The sequence below is a fragment of the Lepisosteus platostomus genome, chromosome 7, assembly GCF_059453375.1.
Source record: "Lepisosteus platostomus isolate fLepPlt1 chromosome 7, fLepPlt1.hap1, whole genome shotgun sequence".
NCBI lineage: Eukaryota > Metazoa > Chordata > Actinopteri > Semionotiformes > Lepisosteidae > Lepisosteus > Lepisosteus platostomus.
This window is the reverse complement of record NC_142617.1, coordinates 7,096,916-7,116,240: the sequence shown is the minus strand read 5'-3', so window position 1 is coordinate 7,116,240 and position 19,325 is coordinate 7,096,916. Positions and strand designations below refer to the sequence as shown.

At 41.9% G+C, this 19,325-nt stretch overlaps 1 protein-coding gene and 1 long non-coding RNA gene across 4 annotated transcripts in view; both read left to right on the top strand.

The window, feature by feature from the left end:
* LOC148658048 (uncharacterized) overlaps window positions 1-19,325 on the top strand; it is a 283,796-nt gene that overhangs the window by 249,425 nt on the left and 15,046 nt on the right. The gene's annotated exons all lie outside the window — the stretch shown is intronic.
* Window positions 1-19,325, top strand: part of bbx (BBX high mobility group box domain containing) — a 43,348-nt gene that overhangs the window by 12,173 nt on the left and 11,850 nt on the right. For 2 of the 3 annotated variants that reach the window (XM_088638951.1, XM_088638952.1), the window contains exons 3-11: window positions 6,265-6,433; window positions 6,855-7,118; window positions 9,379-9,577; window positions 9,703-9,770; window positions 14,164-14,241; window positions 14,492-14,575; window positions 18,098-18,175; window positions 18,591-18,671; window positions 18,925-19,002. In XM_088638951.1, coding sequence (XP_088495077.1) covers window positions 6,275-6,433; window positions 6,855-7,118; window positions 9,379-9,577; window positions 9,703-9,770; window positions 14,164-14,241; window positions 14,492-14,575; window positions 18,098-18,175; window positions 18,591-18,671; window positions 18,925-19,002 — 1,089 coding nt within the window. In that variant the 5' untranslated portion in view covers window positions 6,265-6,274. The remainder of the gene's footprint in view (window positions 1-6,264; window positions 6,434-6,854; window positions 7,119-9,378; window positions 9,578-9,702; window positions 9,771-14,163; window positions 14,242-14,491; window positions 14,576-18,097; window positions 18,176-18,590; window positions 18,672-18,924; window positions 19,003-19,325) is intronic. The other variant, XM_088638953.1, reaches the window with a different exon arrangement.

The window sequence follows — 19,325 nt, the reverse complement described above, 5'->3', positions numbered from 1 at the left end:
AGTATTTGGTTCCACCACAGAAACTGAGCAAACAACACATGACCTGGCTGTTCAGAAAGCCTGAATGTGACTGCTCTTATGTTTGTTGAGGAGGACGAGGCTAGAAACATGCTGGAGAAAGGGTCATCTCCATTTTCATTGTAACATATTTCAGTTGCTTTACTGTAAGTCATCTGAAGAGGGCAAATATTTTTGCTTCCACAGATCCGTGGAACAGACTGTTGGACCTCTTAAATATGATCTTCCATTGTGCTCATTTGTAATTTCTCGGACATGCCATTAAGTCATCTTTAAATAACCTGTTGAAGCAAAGCCAAGTTTATGACAGGATTTAGGTATTGTGTAGATGTGCATTCGTATGGAATGTTTTTTTTTTACCATTTCCACCTCAGAGGAGTTGGTACTTAATTGTATTATTTTTATTTCATTTTGAGGTCTTTAGCTATGATTAAGTGTTGATGTGTCTCTACCTTGTCAAGAAATGACAGGGAAAATTGAGCTGAAAAATATATCATCTTTCAAAACACATTACTGCATGATGGTTTGAGCGCAGAACGCATTAGAGCACAATACATTTTTTGCCGGTACTCAAGGGTGTTACTTTATTAATCTTGGTTGTAGCATTTTGTCGTCTTGGATTTTTATAAATTGTGCTGAAGTTATATTTGACCGCTAGAGGGCAGCAGATAGCAACAAATGAACCCTTTTCCTTTGCGTTCGTCACGGCAATATTTTTCTGTGACCTTAGAACTTAATCAGAGCTTCATGTCACGGTTGGTTGTAAATATGTTTTGAAATATATCAATTTATTCATAAAAGATAAGTCTTTCTTTAAATAATTCAGTACTTAATAATGTTATTTTGCTTTTGAGAATTCTTGCTAATCTGTATGGTCTGATACCAAAATGCTGGTTGTGTGTAGTGTTCCAAATGATAGCACGTCACTCACGAGGGTACTGGAAAAAATTTAATAAAAGTTTAAGACCTTTTCTATGGAGAGTGGTGCATGTCACAAATTGTAACTGCCTGAAATTATATGATTAAATAAGTCCAATGCATTTTTTGTCTTTTACTTTATACATTATGTATGTTCATTTCGTGCTAGTTTCTCTTCTAAGCGGTAGAATCAGAAAACCCTTTGAATTGCATTGAAAAGAAAAATAACCAGAATACTATGAAAGTGTTTCACATGGTTATATCTTGTATGATGTGGAGTAACCTAATTTAAAATGGGCGACAGTGAGCTATGAAATAGATACAGAGCAGTGAGTTTGCAAGAAATAAAGTAATTTGATTTTTTTTTGTGCTTTGGATTTGTTAAGGGGTCTAAATGGGAAGACTTTTACAGTGCACGCGAAGGTCATGTCTTCAGTCCCGTTCACTGCTGACAGAGATAATGATGCAGAGGTTTGGGAGCTATAGGGACAGTGCTATTTATGCAGAATGTGACTTAAGAGATTATGACAGATGGGGTAATATGTATCTGAAGTGAATGGATAAAACCTTTCCCAGTTCAAAAGAGAAAGAGATAAGGTTGCTGTAAGGCAGGCAGTTTCTGGCAAGTGATGAGTTCCAAGATGAATAAAGGAATTTGGAATTCTGTGCCTTTTCTGGAGGTGCATACAGTACAGTAGAACTGATGCAAAAATGGAAATATTAATGTTTAATAAAACAGTAGACAAATTGTACTTTTTTGTAGTGTGGCAATGTAAAAATAAAAGGGTAGTTTACTTTTAATTGGAAATGTACAGTAATGGACCAGGTAAAGGTTTATTCAATGTTAAAAGGAGAAGAAAAGAGACTCAGCATTTTGGCTGTGGAGCCTTCTTCAGATCTGAGGGAGAGAGGGAAAACAGCAGCTAATAAAGCATGGGAGAACAAAAGACAGGATAGTTAAGAGGAGGCTGGGAGCTGGGGAGACGGGGCATCGATACTGAGCAAGACCCTTAAACCCAACAGCTCCAGGGGCGCCATATTAATGGCTGACCCTGCACTCTGACCCCAAGCTTCTCTTCCTGTCTGTGTGTCTCATGGAGAGCAAGCTGGGGTATGCAAAAAGACAAATTCCTAATACAAGAGATTGTATATGGCCAATAAAGTGATCTTATCTTATCTTTTCCTTTCTGCATGGAATAAACCTTTACCTGTTCCTTTGCAGCCAACACAGACAGACAAGCAGGCTCCCTGCTTGAACTGTACTGTAATATCATGCTGTGTAACTGTTATGTGTCCCTGTGTCCTCTTCCTTGCAGTGGAATGAACCACTTTCAAAGCACTTAGGTCCGATTGTTCCAACTTGTATAACTTGCATGCCAGAAGGATCTGGGATCAATTACATCTGTAATTGTGCAATTTGTAATTAACTACTGTTGTAGTGTAATTGTGTTTGTAGTCACAGCTTATCCTTGGCAAAACGTGCACAATTGAAATCATTTAATCACCATTGTAATAAATAGATACAGTATGTGATTCATTGTGTCAATAAGGTATAGTTATGCATTTATTTGCTATACTTATGTTTCTGGATTTTTTTCATCTGTTGCATGTGGTTCAGTCTGTCCTTAATCCCAAGTTTGAGTTAGAGATTTTTATTTATTAGAGTTATTGGTAAGTTTAGGCTTACTAGGCTTAATAGGGGTTGGAGCAGGCAGCGTTTGGGAAGAGGAGGTCGAATTCCCAAATCTTGCCATTTCCGCTCTCCTACATGTAAATATCTCGCCTGCTGAGCCTCCCTTTGCCCTCCTTTCTCACACCCCTCCCTTCATCCCATCTTCACCCTTGCAGCAGCTCCCTGGCTCATTCCTCCAGACGAGATGGGGGGGTCCAAATCAGCCTTGTGCTCGCTGGCCGGCTGCCATCCCCTTCCACAGGCGACATACGCCAAATAAACTTTCAGTACGTTTCAAACTTCCAGTCCATTGAGTCTCCTTGTCGCAATAAATAGGATGTAAATGAACTAATGAAAAATACATTCCAAGGTTGTGAAAAAGGCTGTGGTTAGAATTAGGTATAGAGTTTGCAGTATTGGTTCAAATTATGTTTAAGTATCATTGTATTGAATATTTTAATTACTGTAGCACAGTCATAATTGTTACTGAATGTGATATCCGTGCATTTGTAATTGATTCTGTGTAATTCACGGTTATTGTCACAATCATAATTCAGCAAAGATTGCCACTTAAATTTGCACTCTGAAGGGGTTCTGTCATGACCGTGACTGCTGTATGTTTGTGTTATCTACAGTGTTTATCAGAAGAGTGGTATTCTAATAATTTTCCATTTGTTGAGTTTCCTCTTCTGGGACGTTTCTGTATCAAGCCTTTTTGGCACACTGTCCCTCTAATCTCCTCGGTTGCCCGACTCTGTTGGTGCCAGCAGGTTAATTTTTGATTGATTGTTATTTGGTGCAAAGCGCTGATTGTCAAAAGGTCCTATTATGGATGAATGATGAGGGCAGGAGGTTGATTAGCCCTGCTGTATTCTGTAGTAAAGGTTTAAGAAGAGAGAAAAGGGCATTATGCAATGTTAATTCAATTTGTGCAAAATTAAATTGTGAGCTAAATATTTTTCTTGTAAATGGGAAACGGTAATCTCTCAAGGCCTTTGCAGATAGAAGCTACTGCACGCAGAGCTTGTTAACTCGGCGGGTTTACTATCCGCCCTCCTCTCTGCATTTTGTATAGGCTCATTAAAAATCCCTGCACTGGGAAATCGAAGAAAGGGAAAAGTGATCATGCAAATCTAAAGTGTTTTCAGTGATCTCACTTAGGTTTCTGCCGTGAAATGGTCAAGGGGCACTTTATTCATTTGACAACAGCAGGCTTTGGTGGGCTGTTACTAAACGTTAAGAAATGGTGCGCTGTTTCAGAATGCTTAAAGGTAATTGAATTAAAGTAGGATGCGGTGTATTGTAATGAGCAGCCGGACTATTTTATAAAAGTAATTGTTCCCTTGCTTTTCTGGATTGCTTACCTTGCTACATTTAAAGAGGCTGTCCGTCATTTAAATATTTTATACGGTTTATTTCAAAAGCCTCATTGCAATTAAAATTGTTCATTAGATTTTTGTTAAACACTTTTCGGGCATGTTTAGTTCGCTGATTGATTAGTAGTTTTCTTTGTGTTGCACCCATACCGTTTAAGATCTTCACCAGTTTAGACTACATTGTAAAGGGCAAGTTGTCTCGTTTCCACAGGTTAACTTAAGATTTTTTGTCGGTGGATCAACAAAATCATAAAATAAAATCCGACCAGACACACTTTCCATCTGAGTCTTAATTACACTTGGTCAGGAGTGTCATGCTGTTAATACTGTAAGTAGCTCTAAACACTCAATTAATCTTGAAACATTGATTTCCAATCAGATTAAAGACAATTTTGTGGTTTTACATGTGAAATTTATGGATCCCTTTCTGTTGTTGCTCAAATGTTCTAAGAAAAATTTGACAGTAATTTTACTGAGGGAACTGAACCATGTTAATTAAAATATCATATCAGTTCTTTCTCCCTCTCCACTCCTCTTCATTTTAAATGCTTTGCCATCTTAATAGACAGTCAGAGCTGCCCTCATCTTCTTAGCTCATTGTTCCGCTGGCTTGCACTAATATGTTAATTACAGGAGCCTTTATTTGGCACGGAAGATCGTTTCAGCGCGGCTGTATACCTAATACAAAACGCTGTTGACAAAAAGAAAAAAGAAAAAAAAGGTAATGGTGTTAAATTGCTGCTGTGGAATTTTTAATGGGAGCTTAATTTTGATATCAGGAGACATTTTAAGGTATTGAAAGGCTAGATATTTTGAGTTGTTGAAGATAGTTTTTCCATACACATGTGTGGCATTCAAATATGCTCCATTTAGCCAAGAATTATTGAATGAAAAATAGGTGTGGGTTATATTTAAAGTTGTGTATGTTTCAGTCTCTTTTTTTTGTAGCAACAGACAGGTTAGGCCCCTGATTTAGCTTCAGATTGACATTAATATTCCGTCGGCCTGCCATTTAAAATTCACAGATCTCATACTTGATGGTGGCTTTTCATTTGCTCAGAGTTTTGATTCTGGCCATTAAAAACCCAGCAGTAAGTGCTGGTAAGTGCTGGTAAGTGTGGAAGCTGCAATTGTGACATCTCAGCAAGCAGGTTGCTGCTGTAGGTTGTGTTGTTTGACAAGTAGGTGGTGCTCTTTCCTCTGGTTTAGAAATTCCAGAATACTCCACTGTGGTGACCTGGGACAATGTGCTGTCTTTTGGAAACAATACAGAAGACTCTTGTTGTGTTAAGTGTGTGTTATCAGCGTCCTGGTTAAATTCCACTTCAGGCTTGCAGAGTCTAGCCTTCCTTAAATTTTCCCCTTTTAAGTAATTTTTCACCGGCCCACTTTCTCTTTTGTGATTTTGGGTGGCTGGAGTGAAATGGCTGCCAATCATTATTCACACTGAGACCAGGTGGTTGCGGAGGGTCTCCTTCCTTTGTATGAAGCGCTTTAGGATTGTTTGGGTTGAAACGTGTTATACAAATGCGAGCAGTTATTATTATGGGTTTTCTAATTCACAAATGGCAGATAGGTCAACGTTTTGATTTAATCTAGCAGTATCGTGATGCTGTTTAGTGTGAAATGATTATATACAGGACCTGGCTTTTTTATTAATAATGTTTTTTTTCAGCATGCAGTGTGTCTGTTTTGGCCTTTGTCTTTTTGAAGTGTCGACTGTTACGCAAGAGACTTTTACAGACTTTAATCTATCAAAAAAATAATTATGTAATTAATCATACACTGCAATCTGGTTTTGGTTGAGTCATCTCAATCTCTTGTTTTATCTTGAGAATATTATATATTAACCCATAATTTACTTTGTTACTAAGCACACTAATTTTTTGTGTGTGAGTTTGACATCTGAAGAAGGCTCAACAGCTGATAATTTGTGTTTCTTCTTTCTGCTTTTCAGCTTGGAATTAACCTTTCTTCTTCTTCTTCCTATTATTATTATTATTATTATTATTATTATTATTATAGGATGTAAAGGAACAGGTTAAAGTTCATTCTGTGCTGAAAGGTGAAGAAAAACCACAGGTGTGATATTATATTTTATGTTTTTGGATCTGTGCTCAAAGTAGTTTGAATATCCAGATGGCTTTCACAACTTAAACTTAATTAAAAATGGCGGTAATGGAGCCTTTTCCCAGCGTCGGTTTTCACATCCCCCACGGGAGGAGTCCTCTCGTCCTCTGCGGTGACGGGCGACCTCTGACCCTCCGCCTCTCTCCCCAGGGTCAGTGCCATGAAGGGAGGCGGAAGGGGCAAAGAGCCCCCCGCGGACGGGGAGCTGAGCAGCAAGCGCCCCAAACGCAAGTGCCTGCAGTGGCACCCGCTGCTGTCCAAGAAGGCCCTGGATTTCTCCGAGGAAGAGGAGGATGAAGAAGAGGAGGAGCTAGAGAAGGTGGGGTCCTGTTCTCAGAAGAACGGCACGGAGCAGGGGGGGTGCCATGTGGGGTGACTGGGAATTTTTCCTGCCTCCGAGAGGGTTTTTTTTTTTGTGCTTTGTCTCAGCTGTGGCTGGGATTGTCACATATGCATCAAGGCAAAAGCGTAATTTGGGCCAGTATTTGCTCGTTAGGTTATATTTGCATGTGGTACTTGCTGGCAGTTCCTGTAACTTTGGTGGCTCTGTCTGGCCCACGATGAATGCTCTTTTTTTTTTTTTTTTCGAGAAAGCCTCCACAGACTGGGATGCTTATTTAGCTGTGCTGGAGAAGCTGTTGGGGGATGGAGGATGGTACCGAACTGGGTCTGGTGCTCGCTCGGGGGGGGGGCGGCTGTGCAGGGGGGAAGGGTCTGAAGCCCGGTGCCTCTCTCCTCAGGAGCCGCTGCTGTGCGGGGAGGCCGGGGCCGCGGAGGCGGAGGCCGGCGGCACGGAGGAGGAAGAGGGAGAGGAGGAGGAGTCCTCGGAGCAGCGCGCCCGCCGGCCCATGAACGCTTTCCTTCTCTTCTGCAAGCGCCACCGCTCCCTGGTGCGACAGCAGCACCCTCGCCTCGACAACCGCGGCGCCACCAAGATCCTGGCGGACTGGTGGGCCGTGCTGGACCCCATAGAGAAACAGAAGTACACGGACATGGCCAAGGAGGTGAGGGCTCCCACACTGGTTCATTTGAAATAACAAAATCCATTTTGAGCATGGGACGCTTATTTTTTTTTTGTGAAATCAGACATCTGGTACTCCTGCAAAACATAATCAGAAATCACCACATGCTCTCCGACCTGCACACAGTTTCACTGCACTTTTTGGAACAGTAGCATGTCAGTCTAATACGGTTCATGCAGTATTGCCTGTAGAAAAGATTTCCCATGCAGAAACCTGGTTGTGTCCAGTTTCACAGCGGCCAGGACAGAGTTTACTAGTACCCATCGTCCACTAACCCACTTGGAGGTGCACCTCAACTGGACCGTTTTGGTCAGGGGGACCTCCAGTCATACTGTGGGTCACCTGAGCAGCTCCCAGATAAGTCCACTTTGGTCTCTGTGGTCTCCTAGCCTGATGTCTGGCAGATAAGAAGTCTCTGTTCTATGAGTTACATTTCTGACACTGGCTTATAAAAGCGAAGACCCCCCAAAAGGGTTTACTTTAGAGTAGCAAGACAAAGCACTGCCCATGGGCTGGGAAAAAACCCATTAGGTGTGCAGAATTTGATTGTAATTGAATGACAGTCAAGTATGGTGAGAAAAGACGAGGTGTGTAAAACGTGGAAGCTACAGTATTGATAAGATTTTGAAAATGATGCCCTGGCCCCTGAGAAAGAGAACAATGAGGAAGTATGGAAAGGAATAACGCATTTGTCCACCAAAAGGACCTTCTAGCTGGTCCTACCATTTAGCACGTTCTCGTCACTCATAAAAACAGGCGGTCGTTGGCAGTCAGCTTAATTCAAGAATCTGATTTGCAGATAACCAGGGGGTGCAAGACACGAGACTTGGAGAAGGCTTGTGAAGTGATGGAAAGAAAATAAAAGAGCTCTAGTTCTCTGTGTGAACAATTTCCATTGCGTAATATGTTACAAGGTATCTCAAGGTGCTGTGGGTGCCGAGAGTCCACTTTACAGAGCAGCAGTTGTTTCCGTAAAAGCATGGTGCTGTCATTTAAAATCGCAGCTAAGCCCTTGTCAAGCAAGAGCATACATCACTCGAATTTCATGGTAGACATCATGGCTACTGGCAGATTTGTGCTGAATCATTTCAGGCTACAGAGATAACTGGTAAAGTTCCTCAACACATCACTACTGTGTCATTATAAATATTAGCGATTATAAGATTTAAATGTGTGCTTGTTTGTGTGTTAAGTGCTCTACTTAGCCACAAAAGGGAAATTTCTTAAGAAATTCGAAACTGTGTTTATTAAAAAAAAAGGGTAATCTGTAAATTGTTTCCAGCATGGAACTCTCCTGCACGGAGTTCTGTTTGATTTCTTTTCAACTGGGAGACCGCTAACTAGAGCACGTTCTGAGAGCTACGATGAATCACAGTGCCTATCTAGTGCTGGCTCTTCCTCATGGTGCAGCACAGACAGAGATGCATTGTGATCAAGGTGAAAGGTTGGATGCGTGTGAAATAATGAAAACACGAGCTTCGCGAAAGATTTCGACAACAGCCTAAAGATCTGCTTAACAGAACACTTGCTCTGAATTGACTTGACAATATCAAATCCGTGTGTGTGATTTCCGACGCTACAGGGAGCATGTTTCCAGTCTTCAGATCACGGCTTAGTCTTAATCTGCACTGCTGGTTTCACGTTATTTTTGTGGGGATGTGGTTTATTTTCCTGCTCTGTCTTTTCAAGAAATCCATTGGTCATCTGAAGCAAGTGCAGTCAAATAGAGTGCTGAACACACAGTAACTTCCTGAGGAGTTCTGGGTTGTGGAATGTCTGATGCTCTTGTTTCTCTTTGTTTTTCTTTGTACCTCAAAAAATGGGTAGCACTCTGCTTGCGACCAGCAAAACACAAATAATTTTCACCAAAAAATACCTGGTGGCTGAATCTCAGGACATTTGTTAACACCATCTGGCAAATGAGCAGTTTAAAGCAACATGTTTTCCATTTTGTCATGCTGGTTAAAATCCTTGCATTAAGATTGTGTTAATATTGTTACATAAGCATGTGATTAGTGGCATTTTCGAAGACATCAACATAGAGTTTTTGTTTGTTTTTACTCTATGTATTACTCTTTATTTTCCGTCAAATGTCATTGTAAGCACAATAACAATCTGTAGTCAGACCTTTCCTGTATGACCTAAAAATCAGTGTTCGGTGGAACTCCACCTGCTGGTCATTGTGAGCCATTACAGCCCACTGATGTCTGAGGTTAATCCTTTGCTTTTTGCTTTCCTGCAGTACAAGGATGCCTTCATGAAGGCCAACCCAGGGTACAAATGGTGTCCCACAACGAACAAGCCTGTGAAGAGCCCCTCCCCCACCGTCAGCACCCGCAAAAAAGTGTGGCCCTTCTCAGTCGAGCCTCCCAAGGACAGTGCCATAGGAAAGAAGCTGCCCAAGACTGAGGACATGCCACAGCTCAACTTTGCCATGGCAGGTGCGTCCCTGAAAACTGCAACGTCCGAAAATCCAAAGCCAATATAAAGATCCTGAAAATGCTTAAAGAAACACACCTGGAATGTTGTGCATTTATTTACGTAGGGATTCCTTTTTAATTTGCAGATCCTACCAAAATGGGAGGCCTGAGCATGCTGCTCCTGGCTGGAGAACACGCGCTGACCGCCCGAGAGGTAAACCCGAGCGCTTGTGTCCTCTTCCTTGAGTCTTCTGCAGTGCCGGCATGCCCCGTAGCAGTGTACATGCTGCACTAGTCATAGCCCTGGGATGGCAAGGTAGAGGTGGCTGACAAAGAAAATATGAAATTCAAAATGCATATCAGTGCGTTTTAAGTTGACAGCCAGCAGTGTCATAAGAGATCACTTTATTGGCCATATACAATTACTTGTATTAGGAATTTGTCTTTTCACATACCCAAACTTGCTCTCCATGAGACACAAAGACAGGGAGAGAAGCTTGGGGTCAGAGCGCAGGGTGAGTCGTTTATACGGCGCCCCTGGAGCAGCTGGGGTTAAGGGCCTTGCTCAGAGGCCCAGTGGAGTAGGATTCCTCTGCCGGCCGTGGGGTACGAACCAGCAACCTTCCAGCCACAGGCGCAGATCCTTGGCCACAGAGCCACTGCATTGCCCTGCAGTCTTTGCATGGTAATTCAAGGGATTCTTTTACAGGATTCCATAAACCTTGCTGGAAATGTGAAAAACAGCTGCTTAAAATCCAAAATACAGAATTAAAGGCTTCGATTTATTTTTACAAAGATATGATACTGGAGTAAATCGCTTCATGTTTCTAATCACCCAAATCTGTCACCTGTTTCTTATGATATCAAGTAGTATCACACCTGATTGGTAATTCTGCACATCTCTAGACTACGCAGGTCTACTACACATAGTTAACCTCTCTTAAATTCATAATTTATGTATTGTTTTTGCATACTATTGGATATACAGTATAATACATTTATAAATAATGTTGTCAAATAATAATTACAGACAAAAAGCCAATCAAAGGTTCCAAGGCTCTGATTTTCAGGTGATAGTGCTCTTCACTTGAGAACACCATTGTAGTGAAAATACCGTCCATATTGAAAAATAACTGTGCTTTGCTTCAGACTCATTTTGCAGCGAGCCTTAAAGGGGAATGTCCCTCTGACAGTCCATGATAAATAATCTTCAAAATAAGAACGCTTTCAGAATGTGTTGGATGAGGTTTTTTTTTTTACCTTTTCGACATACACTTTCTCTAAATTCTATGCACTGTCTGGTTCAAAGTGTTAAATTCTTTCATGGCAAAGGGAACATTCTGAAATAATCCAGATTCGAAGTTGGCCGGGAAGCTTCTTTCAAAACCGTAGAAAATGTTGTTGCAGCTGAATAAATGTAGCTGCACTTTCAGGTAGAGGTCTGGCAGGCATTCCAAATTCGGGTTGGTAAAACTAACATGTGGAAAGGGATCATCATGTGGAATTGATTTTGGATTAAAGCAGACATTTCTTCATTGGTTCACTAAAGGATATATCTTGAAATAGTATATTAAATAGTGGTTGAATGTGTGCATGTTTCTAAGAGAAGTACTGTATAATGCTCTGGCAGACATTCCAGAAAATTCCACCCTTGCAGAAATGGACTGTATTAGTACTTGCAGTGTTTTTGGAAGATCATTTCACTGGATTTTTTCCCCCTTTTCTTGTGATGAATTCCTAGAGATTTTAACGAAGACAGTAAATAGTATCAGAGCCCTGGGATGGACTGGCATCCCTCCCAGGGTGTACCTGGCCTTCCGCCCGTTGCTTGCTGGGATAGGCTCCGGCTCCCCCCTAACCCTGAACCGGGAGAAGGGGTTAGAAAATGGATGGATGAATAATAATAATAATAATAATTGCTTACACTTATATAGCGCTTTTCTGGACATTCCACTCAAAGCGCTTTACAGGTAATGGGGACTCCCCTCCACCACCACCAATGTGCAGCATCCACCTGGATGATGCGACGGCAGCCATAGTGCGCCAGAACGCTCCCCACACATCAGCTATCAGTGGGGAGGAGAGCAGAGTAATGAAGCCAATTCATAGAGGGGGATTATTAGGAGGCCATGATTGGTAAGGGCCAATTGGAAATTTGGCCAGGACACTACTCTTTTCAAGAAGCGCCCTGGGATTTTTAATGACCACAGAGAGTCAGGACCTTGGTTTTATGTCTCATCCGAAGGACGGCGCCTGTTTACAGTATAGTGTCCCCGTCACTATACTGGAGCATTAGGACCCACATGGACCGCAGGGTGAGCGCCCCCTGCTGGCCCCGCTAACACCTCTTCCAGCAGCAACCTTAGTTTTTCCCAATAAAACGAATAAAATAGCAATAATAACAGTGTATCAGTGTATTTATCAGTGTAACTGTGACAAAAGCAAAGAGGAGGTGTACAGGACAGAGCAGGTGGAGTAGGGCCAGGGCCGTCGCCACGACAATTTGAAGGGGTGGGCATTTGGTTTTAACCCAGGTGGAGGGAGGCAGGTTTGAGCGCCAGAGTGAGACACGTGACTCGGCAGATACACGGTAACAATTTGTTTCTGTCTTGAGCTGTCTGCGTTAAGGAGAGTGGAAATTCCCTTGTCATTTTTAATGCACATTTCCTGCTCTTTCCAGGCGGCCTTGCGGGTTAAATGTTAAACGTTTATGAAACCCTCTGTCTCCCTCTGTGGCGTGTTTCCAGTCATGGCACCCCCTCACTGTACGAGTTGGGTCAGTTGCGCAGGCACGGTTGACCCCGCTGCAGGGATAGCAAACTGCTGCATCGGCTTTGACGCCATACTCGAGCCGTTCTCGGTTACGGTACCACGAAGACACGGGAGAGCGATTCTTACCCTGAAACAGACAGACAGGGCATCGACGTGGAGCGGCCCGGTTGGGTTTTTCCATCCCTAGGTCGTCAGGGGGCTGCACCAGTGCTCCACCAATGACCGGACAGGAGTCTTTATTGGTTAAGCCGGTTCTGTCTTTAACAGCAAAATTAGCCCGGCTGGAATTAGCGTGTGCTCTTCTGCCGCTGTCGACATCGAGCACCTATCTGCTTCCCTCACTTCTGCTCCATTTTCTTTTCCCTGCTACGAGCCACCCCTTGGGTGGTGACTGAAGATGGTCCTTTAACCATTTTCTTATATCCATTATTTAGACTACTGAGAGCCTCGCTTTCTGATTAACGAAATGAGATTAAACAATTTCTGGCTACAAAACCGCCTTGTGTGTTGTATTCTAAATCCCGTACTGAAACCTCAGATGGGACACAGGGCTTAGGTACGTTTTTTTCGTTCGTCGTGACAGAAAAAGTAAATTTGATTGAAACGTTAGATTAGTTACATCAAGATTTTTCAGTACTTCTAAAAAAAGTAAACGAAAACATTTTTTCCACTTCATTAGAAAATTCTTTTGGGGGGCACGTTAGCCCACATCCGGGGTTACTGCCCCCTAATGCCACCCCCCTAGCGAAGGCTGTGAGTTTGGGGCCATAGCCTTGATCGGACTTCCTGGATAGAACTACCTCTCTGTGTATGTGCGTCCGCAGATCTGTGTGTCTGCAGATCGTCTACAGAGGGAGTTGTGACAGTGTGCAGCAGTGTGCACCACATTTTTTGAGGTGTGACTCAGATCCGAGTGTGTGTGTGATACTTGAAGAGCCCTGCACGGCTCAGAGACAGAGAGCAGTGATGAAGCTGCCTTCTGCTGTACAGAGCCCATCCAGGGCTTCCTGCCAGGTGCACTGATTTATAACATGCTGAAGAGAGACGATTCTGTGCCCAGCTGCACTTTAGTGAATAAGCACAAATCACCGTGATGTGCATTCTAGTTCACGAAAGCAGGGAGAATCTCGGGCCTGTGCAGTTAAAGGGAACATTGCAAGGATTCATTACTGAACAGTGGCAGTAGATACCGTGTGCTTTGAAAATGTCATGGGCACATGTTTAAGTAATCCTCTGCAAATTCCATTAACTCACCACAAATTGATCCTAATTACTCCAGCACACAATGTTTGTGTCACGAGCGTGGACCACAGGGGGTTGATTTAAAACAATAAGCAGCCAGGAGTCATGCCTCTGCACATTAATATGGCCTTTCATCAGCTGAAAATGGCTGGAACCACAGTTAAAAGTAACAGTGTAAGAATCGGGGGGGCCCAATCATAAGCAGAGATGAACCTTTCCAAATTATGCCTTCAGTTTAAGGAAATCAGGATTCAGGGACAATGAGGGAAAGGTTTTCTTGAAACCATTGTCTTATGGTGCTATTATTTTATGCTGTGCTTGTCAGCAAGCAATTGGAAACTAAAACTGTTCTGCTATAGTTCAGTAACCCAAGGAGCCTTTTTTTAGACTGCTATGCTCTTCTTTTTTTGTTTAACACAATATTGCATTAAATGCATGTGTTCTCTCGGGAAATCATATTACGCACTGTTTTGCCGGTATGTTGGCAAACACTATTTTCTTGAATAAATCAACACAAAAATGTAGATGTAAGTTTTGTACCATACTAAATGTTGCGTTAAATAGTCAGTTTTCTCATCCTTTCTTCATAACAGATCTCTTCCAACACGTCTTCAGTGACTCTAGACTCAGACAAGCAGTGTGGAAAGTCAGCATTGTTTCAGCTTGCTGAGGTAAGGAGTCCTTTGAGTAACATTCACACCGTGTACTTAAATGCTTGATTATGATACAGAAGAGCTCATTCAATGAATCAGTTTCACGTTCTAAATAGCTTTGCCTGATGCTTACGAAACGCCAGAGCTATGATACTCGGGAATAAGACTTGCAGGCTGGTGATTTAATGTACTGATGTCTCTCCACACTTTAAAGGCTTCACATTAATAATAAAGACTGATTGACCACTTTTTCTCTTCCCTTTTTAAGCAGATCTCATCAAGCACAACCCAGTCAGGAGCCGCAGAAGCTGCTAGAAACCCCGGGAAATCTGCCCTCTTCCAGCTTGCAGAGGTGAGGAAATCAGAAGCTCATAAGAGGAATGGAGTGTCTTGCTAGTATTCAAGAAGTTTGCGCTTTTAAATCTTCAAATTCGTATGTTGTAATTTCTGAATGTATTAATTAAGGTGCTGTGCAACAAGTGCAGTGATTCTCTTGTACTTTGTTAGCCCTTCCAGCTATTTTTCAGATAATTCAATCTTGTCACTTTTCATGGACTTTTTATGCTTGTTTAATTCAATGTCTTGGTTTACTCTTTCAAGTTTAATTGGAAAAATTTACTCCAAGCCTCCACCAAAAAGTCAAAAATATTGTACTTGAAAAGCTCGTGTGAAGAAAAGTGAAGTGATGTGTCCAGAATCCAGTGGACTTGTCGCTATTGTCTTTACTCAACTTTCCACAAATGGCTCGGTTCTGGTCATTTGTTTCTTGTAGAAACTGCAATGTTTGTCTACTCCCCACAAAATGAAATCAAGAGAAAACAAAGATGCATAAAGTGCAACAGTTAAGCAATGGTACAGAGCTTTCTTCTAGTGTCATCATTGTAGGAGCTTAATTTCAGGAGGAAAGGAAGGGGTCACTGTCACCAGCCAGGTGAAGAGTTTGTAAAGTGGCTCTTCATCAAGTCAGAACCCTGACAAGTGCTCTTTGAACAGATAAAAGCTGATGAAAGCTGGTGTTTAGCACAAGGGATGTCAGGTTTGCCAGTTTTCACAGTTAACATTTTTTATCATGTAAATTATTAAAGCACAAGGTCCAATTTTGTCTGAGAGGTGTTACTATGCTGCAGTCACAGGGAGTATTCTGAGGTCACACAAACGTTGCGTTAAATTCCTTACTAGATATCATACAGTAGTTTGGCACAGCACTGTGATTTATTTTTAGTGGGGATGTAATAAAAGGAGATGCACCCACCTCACACAGACATGTTGGCTTCATATGTCGAAAACACAAAGCCCTGCTGGGTTGAAGTGCATTTCAAACCAAAAACAGGAGGTACTTCTTTGCCCAAAGGGTGGTGGGAGGGTGGAACAAGCTACCCAGCCATGTTGTGGAAGCCGATACCCTGGCATCTTTCAAGAAAAAACTCAAGGAACTACTACTGTAACTACCAGCAGGACTAGATGGCCAGTGGTCTCAGGCCGTTCTGTCATTTTTCTTGTGTTCGTAAGTTATGACCTCTACAGCTGTTCTAAAGTGGTCTAAAGTAGTGGTTCTCCAAATTCTGCCTTCAGTTTAAGGAAATCACATCTGGGGCAATGAAGGAAAGGTTTTCTTGAGCCGATTGTCTTATGATGCTGTGACGTAATGCTGTCCTTGTCAGCGGCAATAGAAAACGAAAACTCGGTGCTGCAGTTAGGTAACCCAAGCAGCCTCTTTCTTGGACAGTGGCCCTGTGATGGACTGGTGCTGTCAGCTCCTCTCCATGCCTTGTGCCGCAAAGGAAGTCTTCCATTTACGCACTCTCGATTTCCACATTTTTGTGATCAAAACCAAAAGGCTCTTAAAGAATATGTACTCCTTCTAAATGTATTATTTCTCACTTTAGCATGCTTTGGCACTGCCAGCGATGGGCAATTTAATGGGGTGTTAAAGACTTCATACGCTTGGGTGGCACACAGGCAGCTGTCTGACCCCTGTCTCAGTCTCCTTCCTGTCACTCGCTTCCTCTCACTCTTTCAAAACAAATCAAGAACATGGCTTATTGTCTTAGACTGTCCCGTATGTTTATATCGCATACAATCTCAATTCAAATGTGAAACAAAGCTACTATATAAAAAAAAAACTTGCAAGGTAATTTCAGCGTAAAGGACCAGTAAATACAACATCATTAGTTTAATTTAAAAAACCTCTAACCTTAATATTAAATAAATAAAATAAATGAAACAGCCTACAATTAATAAGCTTCTGAATGCCTAAATAAGGAAAAATGATTTGTAATGACACTTAGAAGATTTAAGAGTAAAAGAATAAAAAACCCAGATTATCAGATTATCGTTCACCATGCACTGCTAGCAGAGTCACCCCCTTCATGATCTGAATGAAATTAAGACATTATCAAACATTTAGTTTTACGAATTACCTCTGGTAGAGCAAATATATAAACATTTGACATGAATAAAAATGTAAACTTGTTTTTATTTGGGAGTTCCCTCTGGAACACATCCCCCACCTGTTTATATGCATAAATCAGTTTTTATTTTCCTCATTTCTGAGGTACGTGGCATCTTTCAGGAACGCGCCTGCCATGTAAATCATGCATTTGTCAGGAACAGTTCTTTCCGGGCCCTATGCGTCTGGCTTTTAAGGTGGGGCGAGAGCTAAAACAGGTGCAGGTAATGGGGCAGAACAAGGAAGGGCTGGAGCGCCCTTAAGAGGGGGAGTAGCGATTGTGACAGTATCAACTGTCCCATGATTCTGTTAGGAGAAAACTTCAGCAAAAGAAATGATTTATCACGTTACATTTTCACATGGTGGCTTCGAAGTCAGTGTTCTTCTTTCCTAAACTGATTTCTCGTCTTCTTTTCATGGTCTTCATGTGAATCATGAGAAAATATTTAATGGTAGTGTAGTATGTGCCACCTAATCGTTTAAGAAGTCAAAGGGAGCATGGAATTGCTTACCAATTAAGCTCCCTAAGGAGAATTGGAGGTGATTCCTGGCTCAGATGATCTCAGACGAAGTGACAGGCAAAATGGGTTTTGTTCCAGACGCTAAGGATCTTTAGAAGTAAATGGTTAATTGTATCACTTAATCATGTTAAGTGAACTTGTGCAAGGACACTTTAATAAATCTGGTGTTTTAGGATTAATATAATTGCTGTTCTTAGATTTACCCAGGTTAAGAATTACAATCAATTGGTCATCGTCATACGTACTGTGGAAATGGGAGCATATAATTCATAATGAAGGATGAGACTCCTTCACTGAGCAGGAGGTGTGGAGAAGCTACAGTACTCTGCTACTTCAAGACCCAGTAACCCTGTCAGACACAGAGCTGGCCACCCAGGAGTGCTTAACCGGATGCGGACAAAATACAGCTCAACAGTAATGATGAAAACAAGTTACAGCAACAACAGAATTAAGGGAAATAAGAGTGCATTTATGTGTGTCCTTATAGAGAGCAAAATAATCTGTAAATTATATCCAACCACTAGCAGAAGCCACCCATCCCAGCAAGGATCATGACTCACCCTGGAAACACAGGGCACAAAGTGGGGCTGCGCCCAGGACCAGACACTAAGCAACACACTGCAATAGAGGCAGATTGGAAACACCGAGAAACCTAGCCAGGTTGTGTTAGAAACCAGAGCACCCATAACCCAAACCCTAACCCAGACTCTACTCCAGACACTGCGCTACGCAATGGAAACCAGGAAAAATCTGAAAGGCCAAAACATGCTGTAATAGCCACTGTTGTTTCCATTTTCATTTTATGAGATCCTTGAAAATGCTACTTTATGCACTGTACTGTAGATATCAGCTGGCATTGCCGGTTTATCATTCTGTGGGTGATCAGCGTTCCGTGTTTCACCAGATTTCCTCTACGACACCCCAGACCACCGTGTCAGACACAGTGAAGAATGGAAAGTCCTTCCAGACTGAGCCGGCTGAGGTGGGATTCTGACTCCTGTGTTCAAACATTTTCACAAGCAGAGAAATTCAGCAACATTTACGGAGAGTTTTAGCGCTGTAACCCCTTAGATAGAATGTTATTCTGTGCTTAATGTAAGCTGGAGCTCAGCTCAGTTTCAGACAGTTCCTGCTCCGGGACCCCCAAACACACCATTGGCTCCTCTCTGTGAAATGAAACATTTAACATTTACAGTTTCAAAATACCTTAAAAATAGACTTGAAGTGAAAATAAATGAAACAGAACTTGGAACCTCGTCATTTGCAGCCAGTGTCTATTGTATCATACAACAGGCAAGTTAGAGTAGCAGTGGACGTCTCCAACATTTTGTTACACATGTACAGTAGAAAAAAGATCTTTCGCCACCACATATTATATTTCTTTTCTCTGCCTGCAGATTTCTTCCAATACGTCCCAGGTTGGACTTACTGAGCCCATGAAACCTTGTGTGAAATCTCCACTGTTTCAGCTGGCCGAGGTGAAGTAATCTGAGCAGCCTGCCTCCAAAGAATGCCTGGCAACTCTACAATTTAGGTTTCTTAAATGTGTAGAACTTTGGCATTTCAGTGAGATGAAAGCTAATCAGGGTTTTCTGGAGATGACCCATATTTTATTTTATTGGTCATATTTTGCTTGACTCATGGGAAGGAAACATTTAGTCTAGATTCAAGAGGACTGTCTTCACCTCCAACAATTAAACCTCTCATTGACTCCTGGTTTCTTTAAAGCAGATATCTTCCAGTACATCTCAGTCCGTTGTCCCAGAGGTGAAACAGTGTGGCCAGTCAGCGCTTTTCCAGCTTGCAGAGGTAAGCTGTTTTTGGACCGGAGGAGGTTATTAAGATTTATCTTCTAACACCAGGGGACCTTACCTGCAGAAAAATTGATCAAGGCAACAGCTATGTCACATTAGAAGGCATTCAATGAAATATTAGACTATCTAGGAGGAGAGTTTAATATTTCCAGGTTGTTAAGTCCAGATTCCAGCTGGATAGATCATTTTAGTGCAAATCATAGATTTTTAAAGAAATTCAGAAATTGAAGTAATAGTAGTGTGAAAAGCATTGTTTTTGCCAAACTTTCCACTTTCCACTCTTGCCAAGAGTTTTTATCAGATGATAAATCTTGCCAC